The 22,310-nt window shown below is 37.7% G+C and overlaps 3 protein-coding genes across 4 annotated transcripts; 2 read left to right on the top strand and 1 right to left on the bottom strand.

The window, feature by feature from the left end:
* Positions 1-11,755, bottom strand: LOC120419763 (bromodomain-containing protein homolog). 2 transcript variants are annotated; one of them, XM_039582590.2, is made up of 5 exons: positions 10,698-11,755; positions 5,955-7,639; positions 1,154-1,302; positions 671-1,093; positions 1-608 (listed from the first exon to the last, which is right to left on the bottom strand). In XM_039582590.2, the coding sequence occupies exons 1-5, from the start codon at positions 11,623-11,625 to the stop codon at positions 149-151; spliced, it is 3,645 nt and encodes a 1,214-aa protein (XP_039438524.1). In that variant the 5' UTR covers positions 11,626-11,755; the 3' UTR covers positions 1-148. The 2 variants fall into 2 exon arrangements, with proteins under 2 accessions (XP_039438524.1, XP_039438525.1); XM_039582591.2 differs by having other exon boundaries at positions 3-605.
* Positions 11,756-11,871: 116 nt separating this feature from the next.
* Positions 11,872-22,290, top strand: LOC120419738 (OCIA domain-containing protein 1-like). Its single transcript, XM_039582540.2, has 5 exons — positions 11,872-12,018; positions 12,083-12,217; positions 21,435-21,613; positions 21,669-21,832; positions 21,953-22,290. Exons 1-5 carry the CDS (start codon positions 11,959-11,961, stop codon positions 22,192-22,194), a joined length of 780 nt encoding a protein of 259 aa, XP_039438474.1. The 5' UTR covers positions 11,872-11,958; the 3' UTR covers positions 22,195-22,290.
* LOC120419736 (protein vav-like) lies at positions 18,188-21,202 on the top strand. The gene has a single exon (XM_039582537.2). The coding sequence runs from the start codon at positions 18,803-18,805 to the stop codon at positions 21,113-21,115; it is 2,313 nt and encodes a 770-aa protein (XP_039438471.1). The 5' UTR covers positions 18,188-18,802; the 3' UTR covers positions 21,116-21,202.
* Positions 22,291-22,310: the final 20 nt, after the last annotated feature.

A 22,310-nucleotide genomic window follows, 5' to 3' on the forward strand; every position in this document is an offset into this window, starting at 1 on the left:
TAATATAATAATAATCGCCTTCCTGTGTGAAATTTTTTCATCTTTCTTTCAATTTGAATTTTGTGCAACAAACAACACCACACCTCAACAATGATGACACCTAATCGGAATCCGCCGTCGTCGTCGTTGCAAACTGATACCGCCGGCCTCACAACTTCCCCGCCGGCCCGTCCGCACTCGAGACCTGGCTGTGGTAGTGCAGCGCTTCCTGGTACGCCTTGTTGACCGCTTTCCGTTCGGTGGGCTTCCGCGACTCGACCAGTTTGCTCTGGTCCAGCTCTTTGTTGACGCCGAGCAGCTCGAGTTTGGCCGCCGGAAGCCACTGCCAGGTGCGTTTGGCGTCGAAGAACAGCACCAGAAAGACCTGCTCGTCCGGATAGTTGGCCTTGAGGGCGAGGACGTCGGCGGGAGGGGCCGGCAGGGGCACGCCGTTGTGGACAAAGCCGGTCGGGATGTCCGGATCGATTATGAGCGCCGGGTACCACGGATAGCCGCGGCACTTGGCCCACACCAGCTTGAGCGGCTCGAGCAGCGGCTTCTCCGGAAACGGTTCCGTCTCGCTGGTGGACATTTCCGTGTCGCAGAACGAACCGTCGTCGCTGGAGCTGCTGGAGAGAAACCGTGTGTTAAACCATGTGTACTTGAGAGCCTCCTCCTTCAAAAAACTCACCCAAACTCCGACTCGGTCCCGCTTCCGCTGAACCCGCTGCAGCTGCTGCACGTGCTTCCGGTGAAGCTGAGATTGCTGTCGTCCGAGTCGGAAATCTCGCGGTCCTGCCCCCCGCGGTACACCCGGAAGCTGTCCGGAATGGCCTCGAAGCTCTTCTTCTCCCCCGAATCGCCGCCGCCGGATCTTCGTCCACTGCTGCTGCCGGATGGTCCCGGCAGGCCGAGAAAGCCCGGCTCGCCGAGTTGCTTGCTCTGCGAGGACGAGGACGACTTGCCCGACGACCGTTTGCCGCGGGTCGTCTTTTTGGTGGATTTTGCCTGCAGCAGCAGTTCGGTCGTCTCCGCGATGACGGTCTCCTCCTTCGAGGGCGTTTCCGGCTTCTTGAGGGCCGCCTGGGCCTTGCGCGTGAACAGGACGGCCGTTCTGAGGGAAGAATTTAAGTCAGTAATTTTTTTTAGAGCAAACAAAAGACAAAATAAATACCGTCGATTGACGCCGGATGGCGACGGGCTGTTGTTGAGAATCTTCAACGGGCTGGCGGGTGGAGTCTGCAGGGATTTGGGTGACTTTGCGGTTGAGGTCGTCGGCTCCGACGGCTGCTTTTTGGGCGTCTCCATAACAGGTACTTCGGGCTGAAGAGGTAAAAAATATGAAAATTGTGGTATTTGAGTGTTTGTTGTATTGTTTTATCTTTTTATCAATTAAATAATACAAAAATAGTAGTTTATGCAACAAGTTGCAAAATGAATCATTTACCAGCACGAGTCTAAGCATAAGGCTCTGCGGAGTTGGATAAACACGACGAGTGCTAAATAAATCGAGTTTTGCAGAGAGATGCATGCAACATTTTTTGCAATTCCAAAAAACACTTTTTAATAAGTTTTTGTTTTCAAGTTTTTTTTCAGTTGAACGTTTTTCAACGCTGAGTACAGAACGCATTTCAAGCATTTTATTTTTTTGATTTTATGAATGTTTGATTTTTCAATATACCAAATGTACCTACCTAATGTACCTACCTAATTATTGAATTTTTAAATTTATGATTAATTTTTGAATTTTCGATTAAAAAAAAAATATATGTCGGGGGGTCGCGTCCGGTTTGTTTGATTTTTCGCTCCGCGTTTTTTTCGTCTTCTGAGTATTTCCGTCAAATTCTTATCGGCTAGTTCTAGACGAACTTGTGAGTGGCAGTGGACAAGGTGGAGATAGTGGAGATATCCGGGATTCGCGTTGCGTTGCTGCATGTCCGGGAAGATGTCGCTGACCTGGGATAGAGCCTCAATCGCGCAGATGACGAGGAAATCTTGGCTGATTTGATGCGGCCGGATTGGCGGCTCCTAAGAACTTAGGAGCTGCAGGTTGGGACACAATCTGGCTGTGTCTTTCGAAGATTTTAAGATTTGCTGATTCTTGGTGAGAGCTTTCCATCATTATTTGCAAAATGATTATATTCCCTTATATTATTATACTATAAATTCAATAGCCCCCTATCCCTTCCTCACTTTCCCATTCCTTAATCCCATTTTGCCCAAATACACTTCCCCCTAAAAATATAATTATCTGCCAAATTTACACTAACAAACCACACCTAACTGATCCGGAGCGTTTGGTACGGTATGTCCACGCATCCTTCCTCCCCTGTAGATTCTGTGGAATGTGATCCGTTCACAGAATCCTCTCTGCGGTAAACACAACGCAGTAGGGCTGGCCGCTTTAATTTTTGTATTACATTTTCGGGTGATCTCGGATGTAATGCAATTATTAATATAGACAAGAAAAGTGCTTGGGGCGTAATCTAATCACAAGACTTTCCAGCATGCTTTCATCGGACTGGCTGCGTTTGTGTTAGATTAGATTAGATTAGATTAAAAAAAAAATATATGTCGGGGTTTATAAATCTTGAAACTTTTAATTGTTGAGTTTTCCATTTTATTTTTTAATATTGCTATTTTAAAATCCTTATTTTTTAATATTTTAGTTTTGTTATTTTTTATCTTTTTATTTTAAAATAAAAAAATAAAAAAAAACAAAACTAAAGTATTAAAAAATAAGGATTTTAAAATAGCAATATTAAAAAATAAAATGGAAAACTCAACAATTAAAAGTTTCAAGATTTATAAACCCAGACATATATTTTTTTTTTTTAAATCGAAAATTCAAAAATTAATCATAAATTTAAAAATTCAATAATTAGGTACATTGAAAAATCAAACATTCATAAAATCAAAAATTCTAAAACAAAAAAAAAAGATTTCAAAATTTTACATTTATAGGTTTTAACATTTTTTTAACTAAAAATGATGAATTTCTGGAGTTTATTTTAAAAAAGGTCCTAAAACAAAATTTCCATTTTTTTCCATACTCCTGACTCAAAGCGGATCTAAAAACACCCAAAAAGCAAAAATCTAAAATTTTGAATAATAAATTTTAAATAATACGAACTTTAAAAAAAACTCTGGATTTTATTTTAAAAACACAAACAAACATAAATTGAAAAAAAAATATTTTTTTTTTTTTTTTGGGAGGGTGATCCAGCCGCACATCGTTGATGTCGAAACCTCTAAACTGGGCCCTCGTCCTGTCACGTCCGTCAGTAGTCTTGTCGTACATTACAACTAGAACCAGATCTGCCAATGAATTAGTACACTTCGACCAAATAAACACTGACGCTGTATGGATCTGACTCTAGAATAAATGCACAGTTGTGTGTTATTCATAAGTCCAAAATGTTCAATTATTCATATAAGTCCAAATATTCATTTGCGGAAAACTACCTTACTTGAATTTAATACAAGATTTAAAGTAACCTATCCGAAAGCTACTCTTATCTCAAATCCCCGACATTTTAATTAATAGCCAAAAAAACGTTTCTTTTAAAACCTGTCTGGCTTCTTTTAAAAAACAAAAAAAAATGAATAACAGTTCATATTTTACAAGTCGTGAATTGAAAAAGAGACGACCATTTGATCGTCAGAATTCCAGTAGATCCTCGATTCGCAACAATGGTCGATACAATCATAATCCGACAACCGTTAGTTCAACAGATCAACGAATTTAGTCCGATATCATTTCACTATTGATTGATCGAGACTCTATGGAAATTTTGACAAATCAGAATGGTTTTTATGCTACTTGAATGAAAATCACTGATTCTGAGAGAATTACTAAATTCACTGTTGCTAATTTTGTCCCTAAATAACTAAAATTTTTAAAAACCCGCATCCTAACCTGACACCCACATTAAGATAGGGAAAAATCACATATGTAGCGGTTCATTGTACAAATGTGATATTTCCACTATCGGAGAACCTCCTTGTCTCGATGACAGCTTACCGGCCATCGATTAAGCCCTGAAACTGCGCCAAAGTGGGTTCTCGCAGCATGAAGTGGTGTCCATGTGTAAAAATGGAAGTTTCAGCAATATACTGAACACTTCGATTTTAATTCCACATCGAATCAAATCATACTCTTTGCCAAACAAGCATCAAACCTATGACACTCATTATGACAAAGCCCAGGGACAAACATAAATTGAAAAAAAAAATATTTAAAGATTAAAAAAACTATATCAAAAAATTCAAAGATTTGAAAATTTAAAAGAATAAATCTTAAAATGATGTATTTAATTAAAAAAAAGAAAATTGAAAAAAAACTTATTTCAAAATTTAAAAACCCGTGGATTTTAAAATTTTGTTAATTGATACATATATTTGAATTAAGAAAAGGTATTTTTTCTATTTTAAATTTTTTGAACTTTAGAATTTTTATAATTCATACTTTTATTTTTAATTTTATGAAATTTTTTTCGTTAAAATCATTTAAATTTTCAAATTAAAAAAAACCAAAATTAAAAATTTCAATTACATGAATTCAAAAAATCAACTGTATCAAAAAATTCAAAGATTTTAAAATTGAAAAAGCATAAAATTTAAAATGTTGTATTTAACTTAAAAAAAGAAAAAAAAAACTTATTTCAAAATTTAAGAATCGTAAGTTTTGGAATTGCGTTAAATAATCCTTATTTTTGAATTTAGTAAATGTTTTTTTTTTTCTATTTTACATTTTTACATTATTTGAACATTTGAATTTTTTTAATTGAAACTTTTATTTTTAATGTAATAAAAAAAAAATAATTGTTAAAAAAATAAAAAAATTCAAATTAAAAAAACCAAAATTAAAAATTTCAATTGAATAAATTAAAAAGATCAAAAATTTTAAAATTATAATTTTTAATTTTGATTGTCCACGATCCATACAAAAAAGATTTTTTTTGTATGGACAATTGTCCACGAAGGGGGGGGGGGGGGGTAACAGATTCCCAAAAAAGTGTTCACTTGGTTTATGGACGGTCCCAAATCTTAAAATTCAAACATAAAAAAAATTAAGAACATCTAAAAACATAATTTTTGTTTTCATTTTAACCTTAGAGTATTTTGATATTGTAGAACTTATTTTTTTTCATATCTATTGTTAAAAATTTCAGATTTTCAAAATTATGTACTATTGAATTTTTAAAATGATTATTGAATTTTTTTATTTGAAATGCAATTATTTTTTAAAGTTTATGTTTACGGGACTGGGATAATAGGGTGGAATCGGGTTATTTTTGAAAAATAATAATAATAAAATGTTCAAATCCAATCAGCAACAAATTTTGTTTGGTTCATTCTGGGATCCAAAACAATCTTTCAAAATTTGGGAGCGATTGGTTGATTTATGTATTTTTTTGCATTTATGACTAGATTTGAGAACGTTCGTATCTTTTGACAGATAGATAGAACCATACTTTCTAGGGGAAATTTTGAAGCTTATTCTCAATTTCAATCCGATTGTGTTGGTTTTCGAATTTGATAAAAAAGATATAAAATTATAAAATTCAAACATATTTTTTTTTTAAATACAAACTCCCATACTAAATAGTATACTACTAAATACTAAACTCGCTCCCAAATTTGGGAGGTTGTTTTTGACCACATAAAAAATAAAAAAAAATGTGTTGCTGATATCGATTCCACCCTACCGAGATAAGCTATCTCTGCACATTCCAAGTCTGAAATAAACTATACTTTCCCATAATGTCGCTGCCGGCCAGCGAGAATTGAATTGGAATCACATACAAGGGGTTCTTGTTTAACCCTTTCAGACCTTTATTTTGAAATAAATATTTTTTTGCCAAAATTTTAGCCTGGTTTTAGAAATTTTGATTTTTGGGTCATATATGACCCATCAGGCCTGAATGGATTAAACCACGTGGTCTCAACAAAAATAAGCAAACACCACTCACCATAACCGGCGCCGCCACCTCCTTCACCGCCGCCACAATCTTGTCCGGTTCGCGCGCGAGCGCCCGCTTCACCTTGGCAATCTCCGCCCGAATCAGCTTGACCCTCTTCGAGCGCGACAGCCCGTGCTTGATTCCGCCCGCTTTGGTCATCTGCTGCTGCATCTTCTCAATCAGTTCGAGGCTGGGCGGTTCCTGTGCAAGCAGCGCCACCTCCGACTCAATGTCCACCGCGAGGGAATCTTCCGAGTCGGGGGTTGGGGCTGGTGCGGGTGTTGGTGCGACTGCTGGCGCTGGCACTGGCGCTGCAGCTATGGCTTGTTGTTGTTGTTGTTGGGGATGGGGTTTTTCGAGGATTCCGGCCCGTTCGAGCTCCTTCCGGATGGTGCGGAAGATGATGGTTCCGGCGTCCTTCATTTTGACGCCCGCCCGGTAGAACATGGTGTCTTTGTTGTTGTAGGTTAGACAGTTGTTGCACATCAGCAGGAAGTCCGCCTCGAGGTCTTCGATGCTGCAGTAGTGGCCGCTTTTGAGCTTTTGCCGCATCGTGCCGAGATCCATCGGGTGCTTCACAATGTCCAGGTAGTCGTGGACCTCTTCGGTGTCGACGGGCTCGCGGAAGATTTCCTGCGCGTCCTTGGCTTCGAGCTGGTCCAGGATTCGATGCAGGGTGGACTCGATCGGGTTGAGTTGGGTCATGACGCACTGTTCGTTGGTTTTGATCAGGATCAGTTTGAGTTTTTCACGCTTGCGAACGAGTTCACAGAGGAGGCGGGCCCGTTCCAGATCCTGGCGGAGACACTGCCAGTACTTGAGCTGTTGGTACAGCTCGCGAGCATCGGGCGATCCGTCCGACTTGTCCCGTGGCAACGGAGGGGCACTCTGCGATGGACCTTGACTCTGAAGACGTCGCAGCAGCGGAACTCCATTCCGGTGTTGCCGTTTCAACGTCCAATACGCGATCAACCGTTGGATAAACTGTGGCTTCTTTGTGATGTTGACCAACGAGGAGATTTCATCAACCCGGTTCGTCGGAATCGTCGGAATCAAAATCACCGGTGCCGAAGTCCTCTTCATGGCCAGCATCTTCCGCGCCTTCTTCATCTTCTCCCGGCAAATCTCCCTCGGATCCGTCTCCCCTCCCGAATCCCCCGGCGACCCCAACGCATTAATCGGCGTATGCGTGTCACAATAAGCCGTCTTCTGGACCACCACCGGATGTGTGTCATTCCCACGAACCTGGTCCATTCGCATGCACAGGCCAGCCTGCTGGGCACAAGTCACGTGAAACGCCGCATAACACGAACTCCGATTACACTGAATGCAAGCCCCAATCCCCTTCTGCTTGCAGATGTAGCAAACCAACCTCCACCTGGCCGCCGGAATCGTCTCGATCGAATCAATAGGTTCCAAAAACACCGTATTCGCAAACCGAACCTCCGGAATCCACAGCGCACAAACCACATGAGCCCACTGGTTCTGATCGGTCTGCTTGAACGCCCCGCCCGTATTCGGACAGAGCACGCAGTCCACCGAACGGCTCGGACTCTGCAAACACCGCCGACACAGCCACTGGCCCTCCGGGATGTACGGCACGCCGTAGCAGTCCTGGTGCACGGCCAGGTTGCACATGTCGCAGAACAGGATCACGTTCGTGTTCTGGCACTCGCCGTCCATGCAGATGCAGCCTGGAAAGATTGCGGGGAAACATTTGTTTAGTTCGAAATTGAAAAAAATGTTTTCGTAAAAAAATATTACATATTTCTAATCTACTTTAAAACGTTTTATAAAAAGAAGAACTTCTGAAAACTACTTGAACTGTTTGCGAGTTTGGCAAACAGTCAAACACGAAAAAAAAATGTGAGTTTGTTTGTTTGTAAGCCGTAGTGTAATGGCTCCTTTATTTGCTGTGCACTAGAGTGTAACAAAAATGACTTTTTGGCGGGCATTCAGGGGTTTGTTCCGGTGGGCATACTGAGCCCAAATCCCAAATATGAGCTTGAATAGACGTAACAGGAGCTGGCGCTTTGCATTTGAATTTTAAGTAAGATTTACTGCATAATTGTCTCATTTTGGACGATTTTGACTTTTTGAAATTTTTAAGATATATACTTTAAGAACCCATAAATCCAGTACTTTGAATATTAAGAATTTTAAGAATTTTGAGAGAGGGGGGCAAACAAATATAAAAATTGAAATTAAAAGCCCAGGTTTCAACATTTGGGTGAAAAAAAGTGTCCAATTGCTTTCCAATCATTAGTTTTCAAAATATCGATGTATTGACGGAATTTTTTTTCAGAATTTTAAGAATTTTAACCTTCTACAACCTAAAGCCGCCTTTAGACGGGCATCGATCTGAAAAATCACCAAAAATCAATTTTTCAACCAATTTTGATCTTTAAAAAGCATTGGAAAGAAGAACTCTTTAAATCTTCGAAAATTTTAGAATTGAATGATTGAATGTTGTTTCATGTGACTTTACCAATGTTTTTAAAAAAGCTCATTTTAAGGAGTCAACTTTGGCTGTGTTTTTTACTAAAATTTCTTATATTTTAAATAAAACTAAGTATGCAGTAATTTTTGTAGTGTCCCAGACTATGCCTCTACGCATTTTTTTTACAATTTAAATGATAATGGTGCCATTCTATAGCAGAAAATGTTAGAAACCAGTGAAAATTGAAAAAGTGACTGTAAAAACATGAAAAAATTAGATAGGCAAAATGTAATGATAGGAGATGGTAGAATAGGCTAATAACTACCAAAAACAAAGATAAACTAAACAAGATAAATGCAAATTAAAATACTAAAAATAAAACAAGAAAAACATAAACAAGAACAGTGAAGTTTCTTGTAGAACAAAAGTTGCTTAAAATGACTACCTGAGCACGAAAAAAATAAAAAAATTGGAAAAAAAAATTTGGGCAGTAGAGGGTTGATTATTTTAAGAATTTTAATTTTTTTTAGAATTTGAAGAATTCGAAGAATTTGAAGAATTTGAAGAATTCGAAGAATTTGAAGAATACTAAGAATTTGAAGAATATCAAGAATTTTAAGAATTTTAAGAATTTTAGAAATTTTAAGAATTTTAAGAGTTTTAAGAATTTTAAGAATTTTAAGAATTTTAAGAATTTTAAGAATTTTAAGAATTTTAAGAATTTTAAGAATTTTAAGAATTTTAAAAATTTTAAGAATTTTAAGAATTTTAAGAATTTTAAGAATTTTAAAATTTTTAAGAATTTTAAGAATTTTAAGAATTTTAAGAATTTTAAGAATTTTAAGAATTTTAAGAATTTTAAGAATTTTAAGAATTTTAAGAATTTTAAGAATTTTAAGAATTTTAAGAATTTTAAGAATTTTAAGAATTTGAAGAATTTTAAAAATTTTAAGAATTTTAAGAATTTTAAGAATTTTAAGAATTTTAAGAATTTTAAGAATTTTAAGAATTTTAGGAATTTTAAGAATTTTAAGAATTTAAAGAATTTAAAGAATTTTATGAATTTTATGAATTTTAAGAATTTTAAGAATTTTAAGAATTTTAAGAATTTTAAGAATTTTAAGAATTTTAAGAATTTTAAGAATTTTAAGAATTTTAAGAATTTTAAGAATTTTAAGAATTTTAAGAATTTTAAGAATTTTGAGAATTTTAAGAATTTTAGGAATTTTAAGAATTTTAAGAATTTTAAGAATTTTAAGAATTTTAAGAATTTTAAGAATTTTAAGAATTTTAAGAATTTTAAGAATTTTAAGAATTTTAAGAATTTTAAGAATTTTAAGAATTTTAAGAATTTTAAAAATTTTAAGAATTTTAAGAATTTTAAGAATTTTAAGAATTTTAAGAATTTTAAGAATTTTAAGAATTTTAAGAATTTTAAGAATTTTAAGAATTTTAATAATTTTAGGAATTTTAAGAATTTTAAGAATTTTAAGAATTCTAAGAATTTTAAAAATTTTAAGAATTCTAAGAATTTTAAAAATTTTAAGAATTCTAAGAATTTTAAAAATTTTAAGAATTCTAAGAATTTTACAAATATTAGTAATTTTAATAATTTTGAGAATTTTAAGAATTTTAAAAATTTCATGAATTTTAAGAAGTTTAAAAATCTTAAGAATTTTAAGAATTTTAAGATTTCAAGAATTTTAAGAATTTTAAGAATTTTAAGAATTTTAAGAATTTTAAGAATTTTAAGAATTTTAAGAATTTTATGAAGTTTAAGAATTTTAAAAATTGTAAGAATTTTATGAATTTAAAGAATTTTTTAAGAATTTTAAGATTTTTTAATTATTTAGATTTATAAATTAAAAATTAGTAGAGTTTGAAGTTTTAGCAGTTTCATTTTTTTTTATTCTATTTTTTTAATTTTTTAATTTGCAATGCCTAAATTTTCAATCTGTTGAATTTTTTTTTTGATTTTTTTTATTTCATTTTAACTTGAAAAATCCGATAAGTTGTTCAGCTTTGAATTTTCAATTTCTGAAATTTTTCGAATTAAGTAATTTTGATTTTAAATAAAGTATAAAAATTTAATTTATTAATATGATCTCCCAACATATGTTTTTTTTTGCATTACCTGCCATAACTTTTTTAAGCGCTTTCTCTTAAAATTTAAAGCATTTGCTATTTTTTTCAGAAAGGAAACCCGAATATACATATCAGGTCCCCAGTATAGGGTTGTCGCAGTTAGTCGCAATGTCGCCAAGTTGAGGAGCGATAATTCTCCAAAGAAAAGTAAAAACAGCAAAACTTACAAACAGCATCGTCGTCCACGATGGCACCTCCATTCTGACCTCCGGTGACCGCAGCCTGAAAGTACGACTCCTTCTCCAACCGATCCATGAGCAACTCCAGCGAATCAACCGGCACCGGAGCCAAATTCTGTCCCGCCCTCTTCTCGTTAATAATCCCCAACCAGGTCGTGTCCTCCTCGTCAACGTCGTACTCCACCTCCCCGTCCAACTCCTCCGTGCTCTTCTCGATGAACCGGATGTACGCCGTTGGCCGAGCCGGCGCATCGCAGATCGTGTAATCGTCCATCTCTTTGAAGATCCCTTCGGGAAGCTTCACTTCCGGTTCCGTTGGTGGCGGAACGGCAAACATCTCCGTGTCCGGATCGAGCAGCTTGGCGCGGGTCTCCTCGATGGACACGAGCCCGAATTCTTCGTCCACCGGAATGTTGATGTTCTTCCCGCCAAACTCAATCTTGATCAATCCGTCCGACTCGACATAGGTCAGCGATTCCCTGGCCACGACCTGCTGGGCCTTGTTATTCTTCGGCGTTCCGACCTTCTTCTTATGGCTCTTTTTATTCGTACTTGCCGGTGGCCTCCTCACCGGTGTGTCGCCAATCTCCGGCTTCGCAACGGCCGGCTTTTCACTTTTAACCGGTTCCGGTGCCACTTCCGGGATATTGTCCTCTTCCACTCCCCCTTCACCACCCTCCCCATCCTTCTCCGCAGGAGAAGCTACCTCGGCAACAGCTGGCACCGGTGCTACCGTCGCAGCCACCACCACAGCCGGTGGTGTCCCCGGCGGCGGATTGTCATGGTCGAAGCTCTTCAAGTGGTACTGCAGCCCGACCACGGATTTGTACTTTTTCTCGCACTTGGGACACTTGAACGGCGGACAGTTCTTGTTCAGCGTCTTGATGTAGTCCTGCACCTCAAAGTCGAGCCCCATTTCGGCGGCTGGTCAACCCGCGGAACTACCGGCGGAACGAAAACACGGAACACGGAACCTACCGACCGACCGAGAAAAGAACGCTTGTTTGTGTTTACACTTTTCGCTCCGAAAAATGCGTCTCCGCGCGCCGTTGACAGCTGACAGATTGGCAGGGTTGCCAAAAATTTTGAAGTGTGAAGCGAGGGGTGATTCGTCGAAAACACATGAAAACGTCAAAGTCAGCTGAGATTTGCGGCATTTTCGGGACAACTACAAGCATTATTACGCCAGCATGAGCAACTTTGCGTAAATTTTCAGTGATAAAAAGTGAAATTATCTAAATTTTGAACCATGGACAGAACGGAACCGTTCCCGCAGCCGAACTTTCAAGAGCAGCAGCGAAATGCTTTGGTAAAGAGTTGATTTTCGCGCGGCTTCAACAAATCGTAACATTTTCCTTTTTTTTCTCTTGTAGAACTACCAATTTTCGCCGGAAGAGCTGAAGGTGCTGCAGGAATGCAACCGGGAGGCGTTCTTCCAACGGTCGCTCCCACTGGGAACCGTGTTCGGGTTGGGAACGTACTACGCGGTCCAGCGGGGTCTTTTGAAGGTAGGAATTCCAACGGGAGAAGTTTATGTTTTTGATTTGTTCTCTTTGACGTGGGGCTACGGCAGAGGTGTCCGTCAATGTTTTAATATTATATTATTTTATATTATTTATCTTTTATTTTATATTATTTTATCTATATATTTTTTTGGCAACTCTAGAGTTATATTTTGAAATGGATTAATAAACCAAATATTACTTTTTTGCTTTTTGGGTTTTTTCAATGTCCCTTTCTAAAGGAGGAAATATTTGAATTTAATATTTACAAAATTTGTGATATTCAAAAAATTTAAATTACTTATTCTTTAATTTCAAAATTAATGAGTCCTTTATTTTTTGAGCATTCTATAAAATAATTGATGATCAATTTTTTTTAATTTTCTTTTCTGATTTCTTTTAATGATATAAAGTTTTTTTAATAATTATATTTTTTAAATTCTGTTTTTTTTTCTTTTTGAAATAAGCCTAGAGTTTTTTTTAAGTTCCAATAAGCTGTTTTTTTGGTTTTTTTTGAATACCCCTATCTCAAGGCGGTTTCAAAAAGACCCAATTAGCAAAACATGATTTTTTTATATATCGACGGTAACATTTCAAATGGCATCATGTACATTTTGACACTTTCTGAGTTATTGCATATTCTGAAAGTACTCCTAATAAGCTACCTCTCCACCAAAAATGAGCAAAAGTTACTTCAGTAAAGTCTGTTTAATCATGATTTTAAATAAAGTAACATAAACAAAATCTCTGCCATCAGCAGTCCCTGTTTATATAGCCCTGTCAACCTGTCAAACAAAAGACTACATAAACCTCGTGACGAAAAAAAAAGCAACATGAACAAAGCGCCATGTACATTCGGCGAAAAAAAACGAATCATAACAAAGCGTCCCCCTCAATGACAGCAGGGTGATATAGACGTTGGTGATTTCAAAAGAAGTTATGTTTGTTTTTCTCAAATAAAATTACGGAAATAATGTTTTATTGAATTTGGATGATCAAGTATCAATAAAAGCAACGTTTTTCATCGTTTGTTATCATTAGAACATCTTGTTTTGCTTTTATATTAAAATGGGAATTGAAAATGGATGCACATCATTCAAATGCGTTTTTCTCAAAAAGGATGGTTTGTACATGATGCTTTTTGAAATGTTGGCGTCGATATTTTCAAAAACACTCCAGAAGAAATATTTGATTTTTCAAACTTTCTCTTTCAAAATTGCTAAGAAAAAAATAAATAATTGGATTTTTATTTTTTTTATTCTATGCAGTTTAAATTTTAGGATTCTAAAAAAAGGAAAGCTTTTTCTAAATTTTTAATTTAAATTTATTATTTACTTCATAATTTGTTGTTCAAAAATTTGGAAATTTATTAATTTTGTACATTTGTGTTTTATTTGTGTTGATCTTACTTGACTTTTTAAATTGCTGAAGTTTTGGAATTGAAAAACTTGAGTTTTTTTTAGAATCATGTATTTTTTTTTCTTTTATGTTTTTTTTGCTTTTTTTTGATAATCTTTTTTTATTTCCAATTGTGGGATTTTATTTTTTTAATTTCTGAAGAGTTCTGTTTTGCCCTGGGCCTTGTAAAGTCAAGGGGCATGATTTGATCCTAGTGCATTAGTTAAAATTTGGGTATACATTCTTTTTTATAAGCACTATGGACACCACTTCATGCTACGAGAACTCGCTTTGCCGCAGCCCCAGGGCTTAAGCGTTGACCGATAAGCTGTCTTCGTGAACTAGGTAGTTCTCCGATAGTGAAAATATCACAATTGCACAAGACACCGCTGCTTCTGTGACTTTTTCACTATCACAATGTGGGATTTAGGTTGGGACTTCAGGATAGTACAATTGATTTGTTGCTTAGCATTAGCATTTAATATAAATCTATATCCTTTCCAAATCTATTTGATGTTAAAGTTAGCTGCAATTGTTAAGTTAGAGTAATGCTGTCAATAAACTTTGATTGATGTAGAATACTAGGCATTCTTTTATGTCAAATTGCCCATAGAGTCTCGATCAATCAATAATGTAATGATATCGGACAAAATTCGTTGATCTGTTGAACTAACGGTTTTCGGATTATGGTTGTATCGACCATTGTTGCGAATCGAGGAACTACGGATCTTTTGACGTAAATGGTCATTTCTTTTTCAAATCTTGATTTCTATCCTATTTGTATATCAGTTCATAAATTTTTATTGTTTTTGATAGAAGTAGTACTACAACAGTTAAAGGAACGTTTGCTTTTGAACATTAAGTTTAGAGGATTTTAGATTAAAGTTTAGATTTTCAATCCAAAGTAGTTAGCAAATGAATATTTGGACTTAAATGAATAATTGAATAAGTTGGACTTATGAATAACACACCACTGTGCATTTATTCTAGAGTCAGATCCATACAGCGTCAGTGTTTATTTGGTCGAAGTGTACTAATTCATTGGCAGATCTGATTCTAGTTGTAATGTACGACAAGACTACTGACGGACGTGACAGGACGAGGGCCCAGTTTAGAGGTTTCAACATCAACGATGTGCGGCTGGACTACCCTCCCAAAAAAAAAAAAAAAAAAAAAAAAAAAATTTCTGAAGAGTTCTGTTTTGAAATATTTTTGAAAGATACCGTAAAACGGGGTGACTTTGATAGCCGGGGTGACTTTGATAGGTTTGCTATTTTTCCGCAAAATGAAGAGTACAATCAAAATACGTATGAAATGGCTTAGAATCATTAACCATAGTTAAGAAAATGTTGATGAAAGTCATTATTTTAAACTTCTCAAAGTGTCATGATTTTCTCAATGAACATGATTTCGAATCGGGAAACGGAATTCATTTTCGGATTCTTTGGACAATTTTCCACTAGGAAAACGGTAAATAAGTTTGTAAATAATAAATAATATGTGTTTTTGAAAGACAATTAAAAAAAATCTCCGAATTTATAGGCAATTTCAGTTGAACAAATTTCATGTAAAATGTGAAAACTTGTGATTCGTGCTTCGAATTCAGTATAAAATACAATATAAATCAATAATTTTATAAACAAAACCAGTTTTAACAAATTTCACGCCAAATTCCGTCTTTTTAACAATTTTACCTAAAATTTATATGTATTTTGTTAAAAAGTTTATAAACTTAGTTAACTAAATATAAACATATTTTTTTTCTTAAAAACTATATCAGCTACATTTATGATGGTACATTAACGTCCAAATAAAGTTTTAACATCTTAAATGTGATTTTAACAAGAAAAACTATGACTATCAAAGTCACCCCGGAATTTAAACTAAGAATTTTTAACGTAACTATTTTTCTTAACACTATTGAAAAAACTTTTTTTACAAAATAGTGCATAGACTTTGTGTGGCCTACCCCAGTACATGTTTTAAAAATAATAATCTTGAGAAAAACCTTACCAGTTGGAAAATATTGCAAAAACAAATTGAAATCCTATCAAAGTCACCCCGGTTTACGGTACATTTTTTTTTAATTTTTGATGATCTTTTAAATATTGCGAAGGTAAAATTTTAAGAATTCCTCAAATTCTGAAAAGTTTTATTTTTTTATTTTTTTGTGCTCCAAGTTCTTGAATTCATTTTTTTACCTAAATTTTAATTATCTAAATAAGGCTTTCTAGTCAGAAATTTACCAACACATTCAAAGTTTGCATCAGATTTGCTATCTTTTTCTAGCAAAAGTTTTTGTCAGGCAATTTCTAGCTATTTTTTTACTGACCGCTTGATATGTCAGCCAACATATTTCACAGGGCTGCTACAACTCGAACTTGATCATTGCTTGCATCAGGACACTGTGATGAGAAGCTCGTAATTTTTGGGTTAAATTATATTTTTTTCACTGGGCCTAGAAATAATCTCCTTATTTCCAAATTTTCACTTTTGAAATTGTTGAATTTAAATTAAAAACATATTTTTAACATTTTGCAATTTTTAAACAAATATTTTGAAAACCTTTCCAAAAATTTTAATTAAATTTATTTTTTATGTTCTAAAATCATTTTATTTTATTTTTTCTATTGATTTTTTTGTGCTGTCGAATTTTTAGAATTGATTTTTTTAATGTTTCAAATTAAGTTTATTTTTTGTTGCTTGTTTACAATATGTTTTGATAAAAAGTTTCAATAATTTGCATATGCTAATTTGAATGCGACTGAAAATTACAAACGATTCAATAATTTTGTATTCGATTTAATAATATTGAAAATTACGAATTACCTTATGATGCAGAATCTCGAATAGCAGAATCTTGAAATTAAGAGTTTGAAAAATTTAGAAATTCAGAAATATGAAGAAATAAAAAAATATATCCATATTTATAATATTTTTTTTAATTAAAAAACGAAATCAAAACAAGATCTGAAAATCTTATCATAAATACAAAACAAAAATTCCTTTTTTTAATTTGAAAGTCCTTAAAAAAAATTCAAAACTAAATATTCAAATATTAAACAATCTAAAATTCAAACATTTTAAAATTCCAAAATTGTAAATAAAAAAAATTCAAAGTTTACAATATTCAAAATTCAAATATCTAATAAAATATAAAATTTTAACTTTTTTTTTTAAAAATCACTCCGAATCAAAAATGAATATAAAAAGCTCAAAAATTTTAATATCAATTTTAATCAGTTCGAACTTTATTGTCCGTAGTTCTCGTCAAAATCAAATCATGAAAATTTTATCTTTCTCAAAATTTGTCTGATTTTTTTATTTGTAAATGTGATGGCGGCATTGAAGAATACAATAAGTTGAAGAAATTAAGAATTACAGAACTTATAAATTTACCAATTTTAAAATTTAAGAATATAAAAATTCAAGATTATTCAAATTATGGCATTTAAGGATTTTTTAATTTAGAAATTTAAATATTTAGGAATTAGGGAATTTAAGAATTCAGGTTTTGTAATTATGTATTCCAAAATTTGAAAATTGTAGTCATTCGCTGTTTTTTAAAATAAATATATTTTTTGAGTCCAAAAATTTTTAAATCCTTTTTTTTTGTTTTTTATTTTAGCATTTTGAATTTGTGAATATTTTAATCTTTTATTTTTTTCATCCAAGAATCTCAAGCGCACCGTCCCGCGCGCTCAAACCGACTGTCAATTTTTCTTAGGATGTTCACGTACCCGATCTCCGTACTTAGAGTAATGGTTGATTTGTTTTGTTTTATGATACTCCACGTTTTTTGAATTCAAATTTTAGTTGTAGTTTTTGATGACCTAAATTTTAGTTTTATGAATGTATGATTTTTTTTTTTAGTTTTTGAATTAGTAGTACATCTGGAATTTGTTACAAGTACTCCAATGACGATTTCAAATTTAAGTACTTTAAAGTTTCTGCATTTTAAATTTTGTTATGGCTTTGAAAGCCTTTATTGTGATCCCCTGCCGAAATTCGTTGTCCAGCTGCTGGGGCGCGATTACGGTTGATTTTCTAACGTAGTTAAAAAAAAAGTTCTGGTCAAACTTTTGAGGAAATTAAGTTGGGTAGCGTAATCAACACAAGGATACAGTTTATTCACAATCTTTTAACCAACTTAAAAAATAACATCACTATAATTTTTTTAGATTATTTAAGTCGTGATCTTTGCAATTCTTGAAATATTTTTTTAGACAAATCATAATTCTCCATCTGGTAACTTTTTTCATTGAAATTCGGAACAATAATTATCTCGATAATTAGAGTCTTTTTTTGAATAGTTGATAAAACCTTGAAAAAAGTTTACTATCTCAGCAGCTGAGTCTGAGCAACCAAATGAAATAAATGAAAAATTATGGGAAATTTTCACGGCTTTTGAAAAGGAAAAAAAATCTGAAAAAAGCAAGAATGATATCTCCGATATTTATTTAAATCCAATCGTACCCCTCGTCGTTGCACCCAACCTGTCAGTTCCACACTGGTTTGACATTCCGTTGCACACCCTGGTCTGGCTGGAGGACGGCCGACATTTTCCTGCACACACCCGTCACTGTCAGCTCATTTTCACTCTCAATCAATCGCCCTTTCAAGTTTCCTGTGAAGAAAAAAGCTTTTTACCCGTCGTTATCGCTCGCCAACGGTGCCCAAAAGTGTCGCAAGTCCCAGCGGAACGCACACCCGTCACTTTCGCGCCGTTTTCGTGCCGCGTCCGCTCTGCAAAGCAAAAAACAACGGTCCCAAAGTGTTGGCGGCCAAGGCCAAATTGCCAACATCCGCAGGGGGCACTCTTTTTTTTCGCAGTGTTGGAGCGCAGAACAAAGATGGCGGCCCACCTCCTCCGCTCGAGCCCGTGCGAGAGAACAGCTGAGCAGCAGTGAGATAAACATTCGAGCTGCTGTCTCGCTCGCTCCCACACCCACACGCGGAGTAGGCAGAGTAGGCGTTTGTTTGTGGTGGTGAGGAGCTGTCACCTGGTGCGCGCGATTAGGGCCAGCTGATTCTGGCGAGAATAAAAAAAAGACGTAAAACGCAACAGGCGCTCCAAAGGTGGTGCATCGTACGTGACCTGGGAGCGAATTCCGGTGGACCGTTTTCTTCGCATTGGCTTACGTGGCGAGTTTCGCACAAATTTCTTCACAAACTATTCAAATCCAGCAAACAATGGCGCTAATGGACGAACTGTGGCGCGAGTGCGCGGCCTGGCTGACCCGGTGTGGGATTATTCCGGCGGATCACATCGCAAACCAGCCGGAGTCGGAGATCAAAACGCTGGCTGCCATTCTGCGCGACGGAGTGCTGCTCTGCAATCTGCTCAACTTTCTGGACCCGCAGTCGTTCGATATGCGGGACTTTAACCGCAAACCCCAGATGGCACACTTTTTGTGCGTACAGAATATAAAATTATTTTTGGAGATATGTAAGTCAAGCTTCGGCCTAAAGGATTCGGACTTGTTCGAGCCGACGATGCTGTACGACCTGTCCAACTTTCACCGCGTTCTGGTAACGCTCTCGAAGCTGTCCCAGTGTCGGAAGGCTCAAACTCTCACCAACATTCCTGGTTTCAACTTTGAAGTTTCGCAAACCGACAAGAGTAGCTCAGATGAGGATATTTACAAGGATTTGCACGTGGTGACGGTGAATCACATGACGTGTGCTGGCCACGACGAGCACGATTCCAAGGTGGAGGAGGTGTATCAGGATTTGTGTTCGATACAAATTACCCGGAATCAGCACTCGTCGATCATTAGCTACGAGCAGCGAGACTTTGTTATAAAAGAGCTGGTGGATACCGAGACAAACTATTTAGAGGCTTTAATGGCGCTAAAGTATAAGTTTATGCAACCGCTGGAGAGGGTGTTGCAGAAAGATGTGATACGTGTTATATTTCCGTGCATACGAGAGTTGTGTGACATTCACGAGACGTTCCTGAGCAAGCTGCGCGAGGCAACGGCGACGGACGCCAAGATAAAGCTGAGCAGCGTGTTTCTGGAGTTCCGGGAACCGTTCCTAATATATGGTGATTATTGTTCCAGCATGACCAACGCAACGGATGCGCTGCGGGATGTGTGCAAAAAGACCAGCAACATTGAACAGGTCGTTAACCAATGCCAAAAAGAGCACAGCGGCGGGCGACTGCAGCTACGTGACATTCTCTCTGTGCCAATGCAACGAATTCTGAAGTATCATTTGCTGCTGGACAAGCTAGTCCAGGAAACGAATCCGTCGCATGAAGATTTCCGTGGCCTTGAGCGGGCCAAAGAGGCCATGGTGGATGTTGCACAATATTCCAACGAAGTCAAACGAGATTCCGAGCATCTAGTCGTTATACAGAAGGTTAAGGAAAGTATTTTAGATCTGAATTTACCCAGTGGAAACAATCTGGAGCAGTACGGGCGGCTACTGCTGGACGGAGAGCTGAACATCAAAGCGCACGAAGATCAGAAAACGAAGCATCGGTACGCGTTCGTGTTTGAGAAGGTTATGATCTTGGTGAAGAACTCGAATACCAAAATTGGCGAAGGGCAGTACGTGTTCCGGGAGGCGCACAACCTGCAGGACTACCGGGTCGAGATATGTCATTCCAGGCGGACGTTGGGCCGGGACGGAAGGCTAAAGTACTCGCTACTGCTGGCACGGAAGACGCAATCTACGGCATTTACACTGTACATGAAAACGGAGGAGGAGCGTGACAAGTGGAAGCGGGCATTCGACATTGCGATGGAGATGTTGGATCCGATCGGGTGCCGGAACACGGACCACATGTTCTACGTGTGTACCTTTGAGACTCCGGTGGTTTGCCGGCACTGTTCCAAGTTTCTGAAGGGCAAGATCCACCAGGGATATCGGTGCAAGTGTTGCGAGATAATTGTCCACAAGGGGTGCATTTCATCGACCGGAAGGTGCAAGCAGAACCAGTCTCCTCCGCCGGTCTGCGATCGGTTGCTGTCGGAGTTCAATTGGTTTGTGGGCTCGATGGATCGGGACGCTGCAACGCACAAGCTGGAGAAGAAGAAAAGTGGCACGTATCTGCTACGGGTCCGTCCACAAGGTGCATCGAACTCGTACGAGACGATTTATGCGTTAAGTTTGAAAACAGATAGTAAGGTTATAAAGCACATGAAGATATATAAAAAGCAGGACAATTTAATGGTTCTGTACTATTTATCAACGCGGAGACACTTTAAGACGATCGTGGAGTTGGTGTCGTTCTACGAGCGGAACGATTTGGGCGAGAACTTTGCCGGACTTAACCAGACGCTGCAGTGGCCGTACAAGGAGGTCATCGCCACGGCGCTGTACGACTTTTCCCCTACCGAGTCGAACCAGCTGCCGCTGAAGCAGGGCTGTCACGTCGTAATCATCGGCAAGGAGGGCGACAGCAAGGGCTGGTGGCGCGGCAAAACGCTCGAAAAGGTGGGATTCTTCCCGAAGGAGTACGTCCGCGAGCACCAGCCGACCCCGGACGAGCAATAACGTCACGACGACCGTCACTTTGCCAAATTTACTACTACAAACTGTGATGAATCTCTATTTCCCGTGCATTGTCGTTGTTATTGGTTAGCCTCGCGGAAGAACAAGCAAACTATTAAACGTAAATATCCTAGAATAACGCTCAAACGTAACGGTCGTGGGAAGTGTTGGAGCCATACATTAGCTAGTCGGGTCGATACTGGTGGTTACGAGCGCAGATCATCTAGCATGTTGGTAGATTTTAAGGTACAAATTTGTCAACCATTCATACAGCTTGGACCGAACAAGTCGTTAACAGAAGATCCTCCTCGCTTTATTCCAGGGCGGTGCTCGCTTCGGCGCGGGTCCGAAGGTCTTCATCGGGGTCACGTTCGGGTACTTCCTGGGCAAGCTGAGCTACCAGAGCAAATGCGCCGACAAGATCATGCGGCTGCCCAACTCGCGCCTCGCCGACATCATCCGGCAGCGGCGCCAGGGCGGCGCGGCGGGCGTCGAGCGATTGTAAGTTCTTTGGTGGAAAGTTGTGAAGAGTCTTTGACCGATCTTTTTTTTCTAGGCTTCCCGATCAGAGCCTCGGCGCCGGCAGCATGCTGTCTCCGTTTGGGCCGACCACGCCGAGCGATACCGTCACCGGGGATCACTACCGGCGGGACTTTAACCTGGACGTCCACGTGCCGCAGAACGCCGGACTGGACGACAACGAGCGGCCAACGATTGATTGTAAGTTTTTGGAGATTTTCCCTTATCCCCTTAAAAAAGTGGAGCATCAACATGACGAAATCCAGTCCGCAATCCACTGAAACGATCTCCTTATGCTGACCGTCGCATTTCCCCTTCCAGCAAGCCGCCAGCTGGACGAAGACCTCCAGCTTCCGCCGAGTCCCCCGGTGACCAAGTCGTACGAGGAGTTGCGCCGCCAGAATCGGGAAGATTACATCCGCCGGCAGCAGGCGCCGTACCGGGCGCCCCCGGTTCAGGAGGAGACGCCGCCGCAGATCAGGCGCGAAGCAGCAAGGGTCGAGCAGCCGCAACAGCCGAGCCAGCCCCAGATGAAGAACAAGTACGGCGATTCGTGGTCATAGACGGACGGCCTCTTTCCATTTCTGTTCTGTTCTCTCCGGTAGTCGTTGTTGTTGGTCAATTTCCTAACCTAAATAAAGATTGTGCTTGGAAGGGATGCTTTCGGAGTGTTTTTAAT

The sequence above is a fragment of the Culex pipiens genome, chromosome 3 (genome assembly GCF_016801865.2).
Source record: "Culex pipiens pallens isolate TS chromosome 3, TS_CPP_V2, whole genome shotgun sequence".
NCBI lineage: Eukaryota > Metazoa > Arthropoda > Insecta > Diptera > Culicidae > Culex > Culex pipiens.

Coding starts and splice junctions, on each gene's coding strand:
- LOC120419763 (XM_039582590.2), bottom strand. CDS start 11,625: ATGGGGCTCGACTTTGAGGTGCAGGACTACATCAAGACGCTGAACAAG. Junction 7,640..10,697: donor CGTGGACGACGATGCTGTTT/GTAAGTTTTGCT, acceptor CAATCTTTCCAG/GCTGCATCTGCATGGACGGC. Junction 1,094..1,153: donor CCATCCGGCGTCAATCGACG/GTATTTATTTTG, acceptor TTCTTCCCTCAG/AACGGCCGTCCTGTTCACGC.
- LOC120419738 (XM_039582540.2), top strand. CDS start 11,959: ATGGACAGAACGGAACCGTTCCCGCAGCCGAACTTTCAAGAGCAGCAG. Junction 12,019..12,082: donor AGCAGCAGCGAAATGCTTTG/GTAAAGAGTTGA, acceptor TTTCTCTTGTAG/AACTACCAATTTTCGCCGGA. Junction 21,614..21,668: donor GCGGCGGGCGTCGAGCGATT/GTAAGTTCTTTG, acceptor TTTTTTTTCTAG/GCTTCCCGATCAGAGCCTCG.
- LOC120419736 (XM_039582537.2), top strand. CDS start 18,803: ATGGCGCTAATGGACGAACTGTGGCGCGAGTGCGCGGCCTGGCTGACC.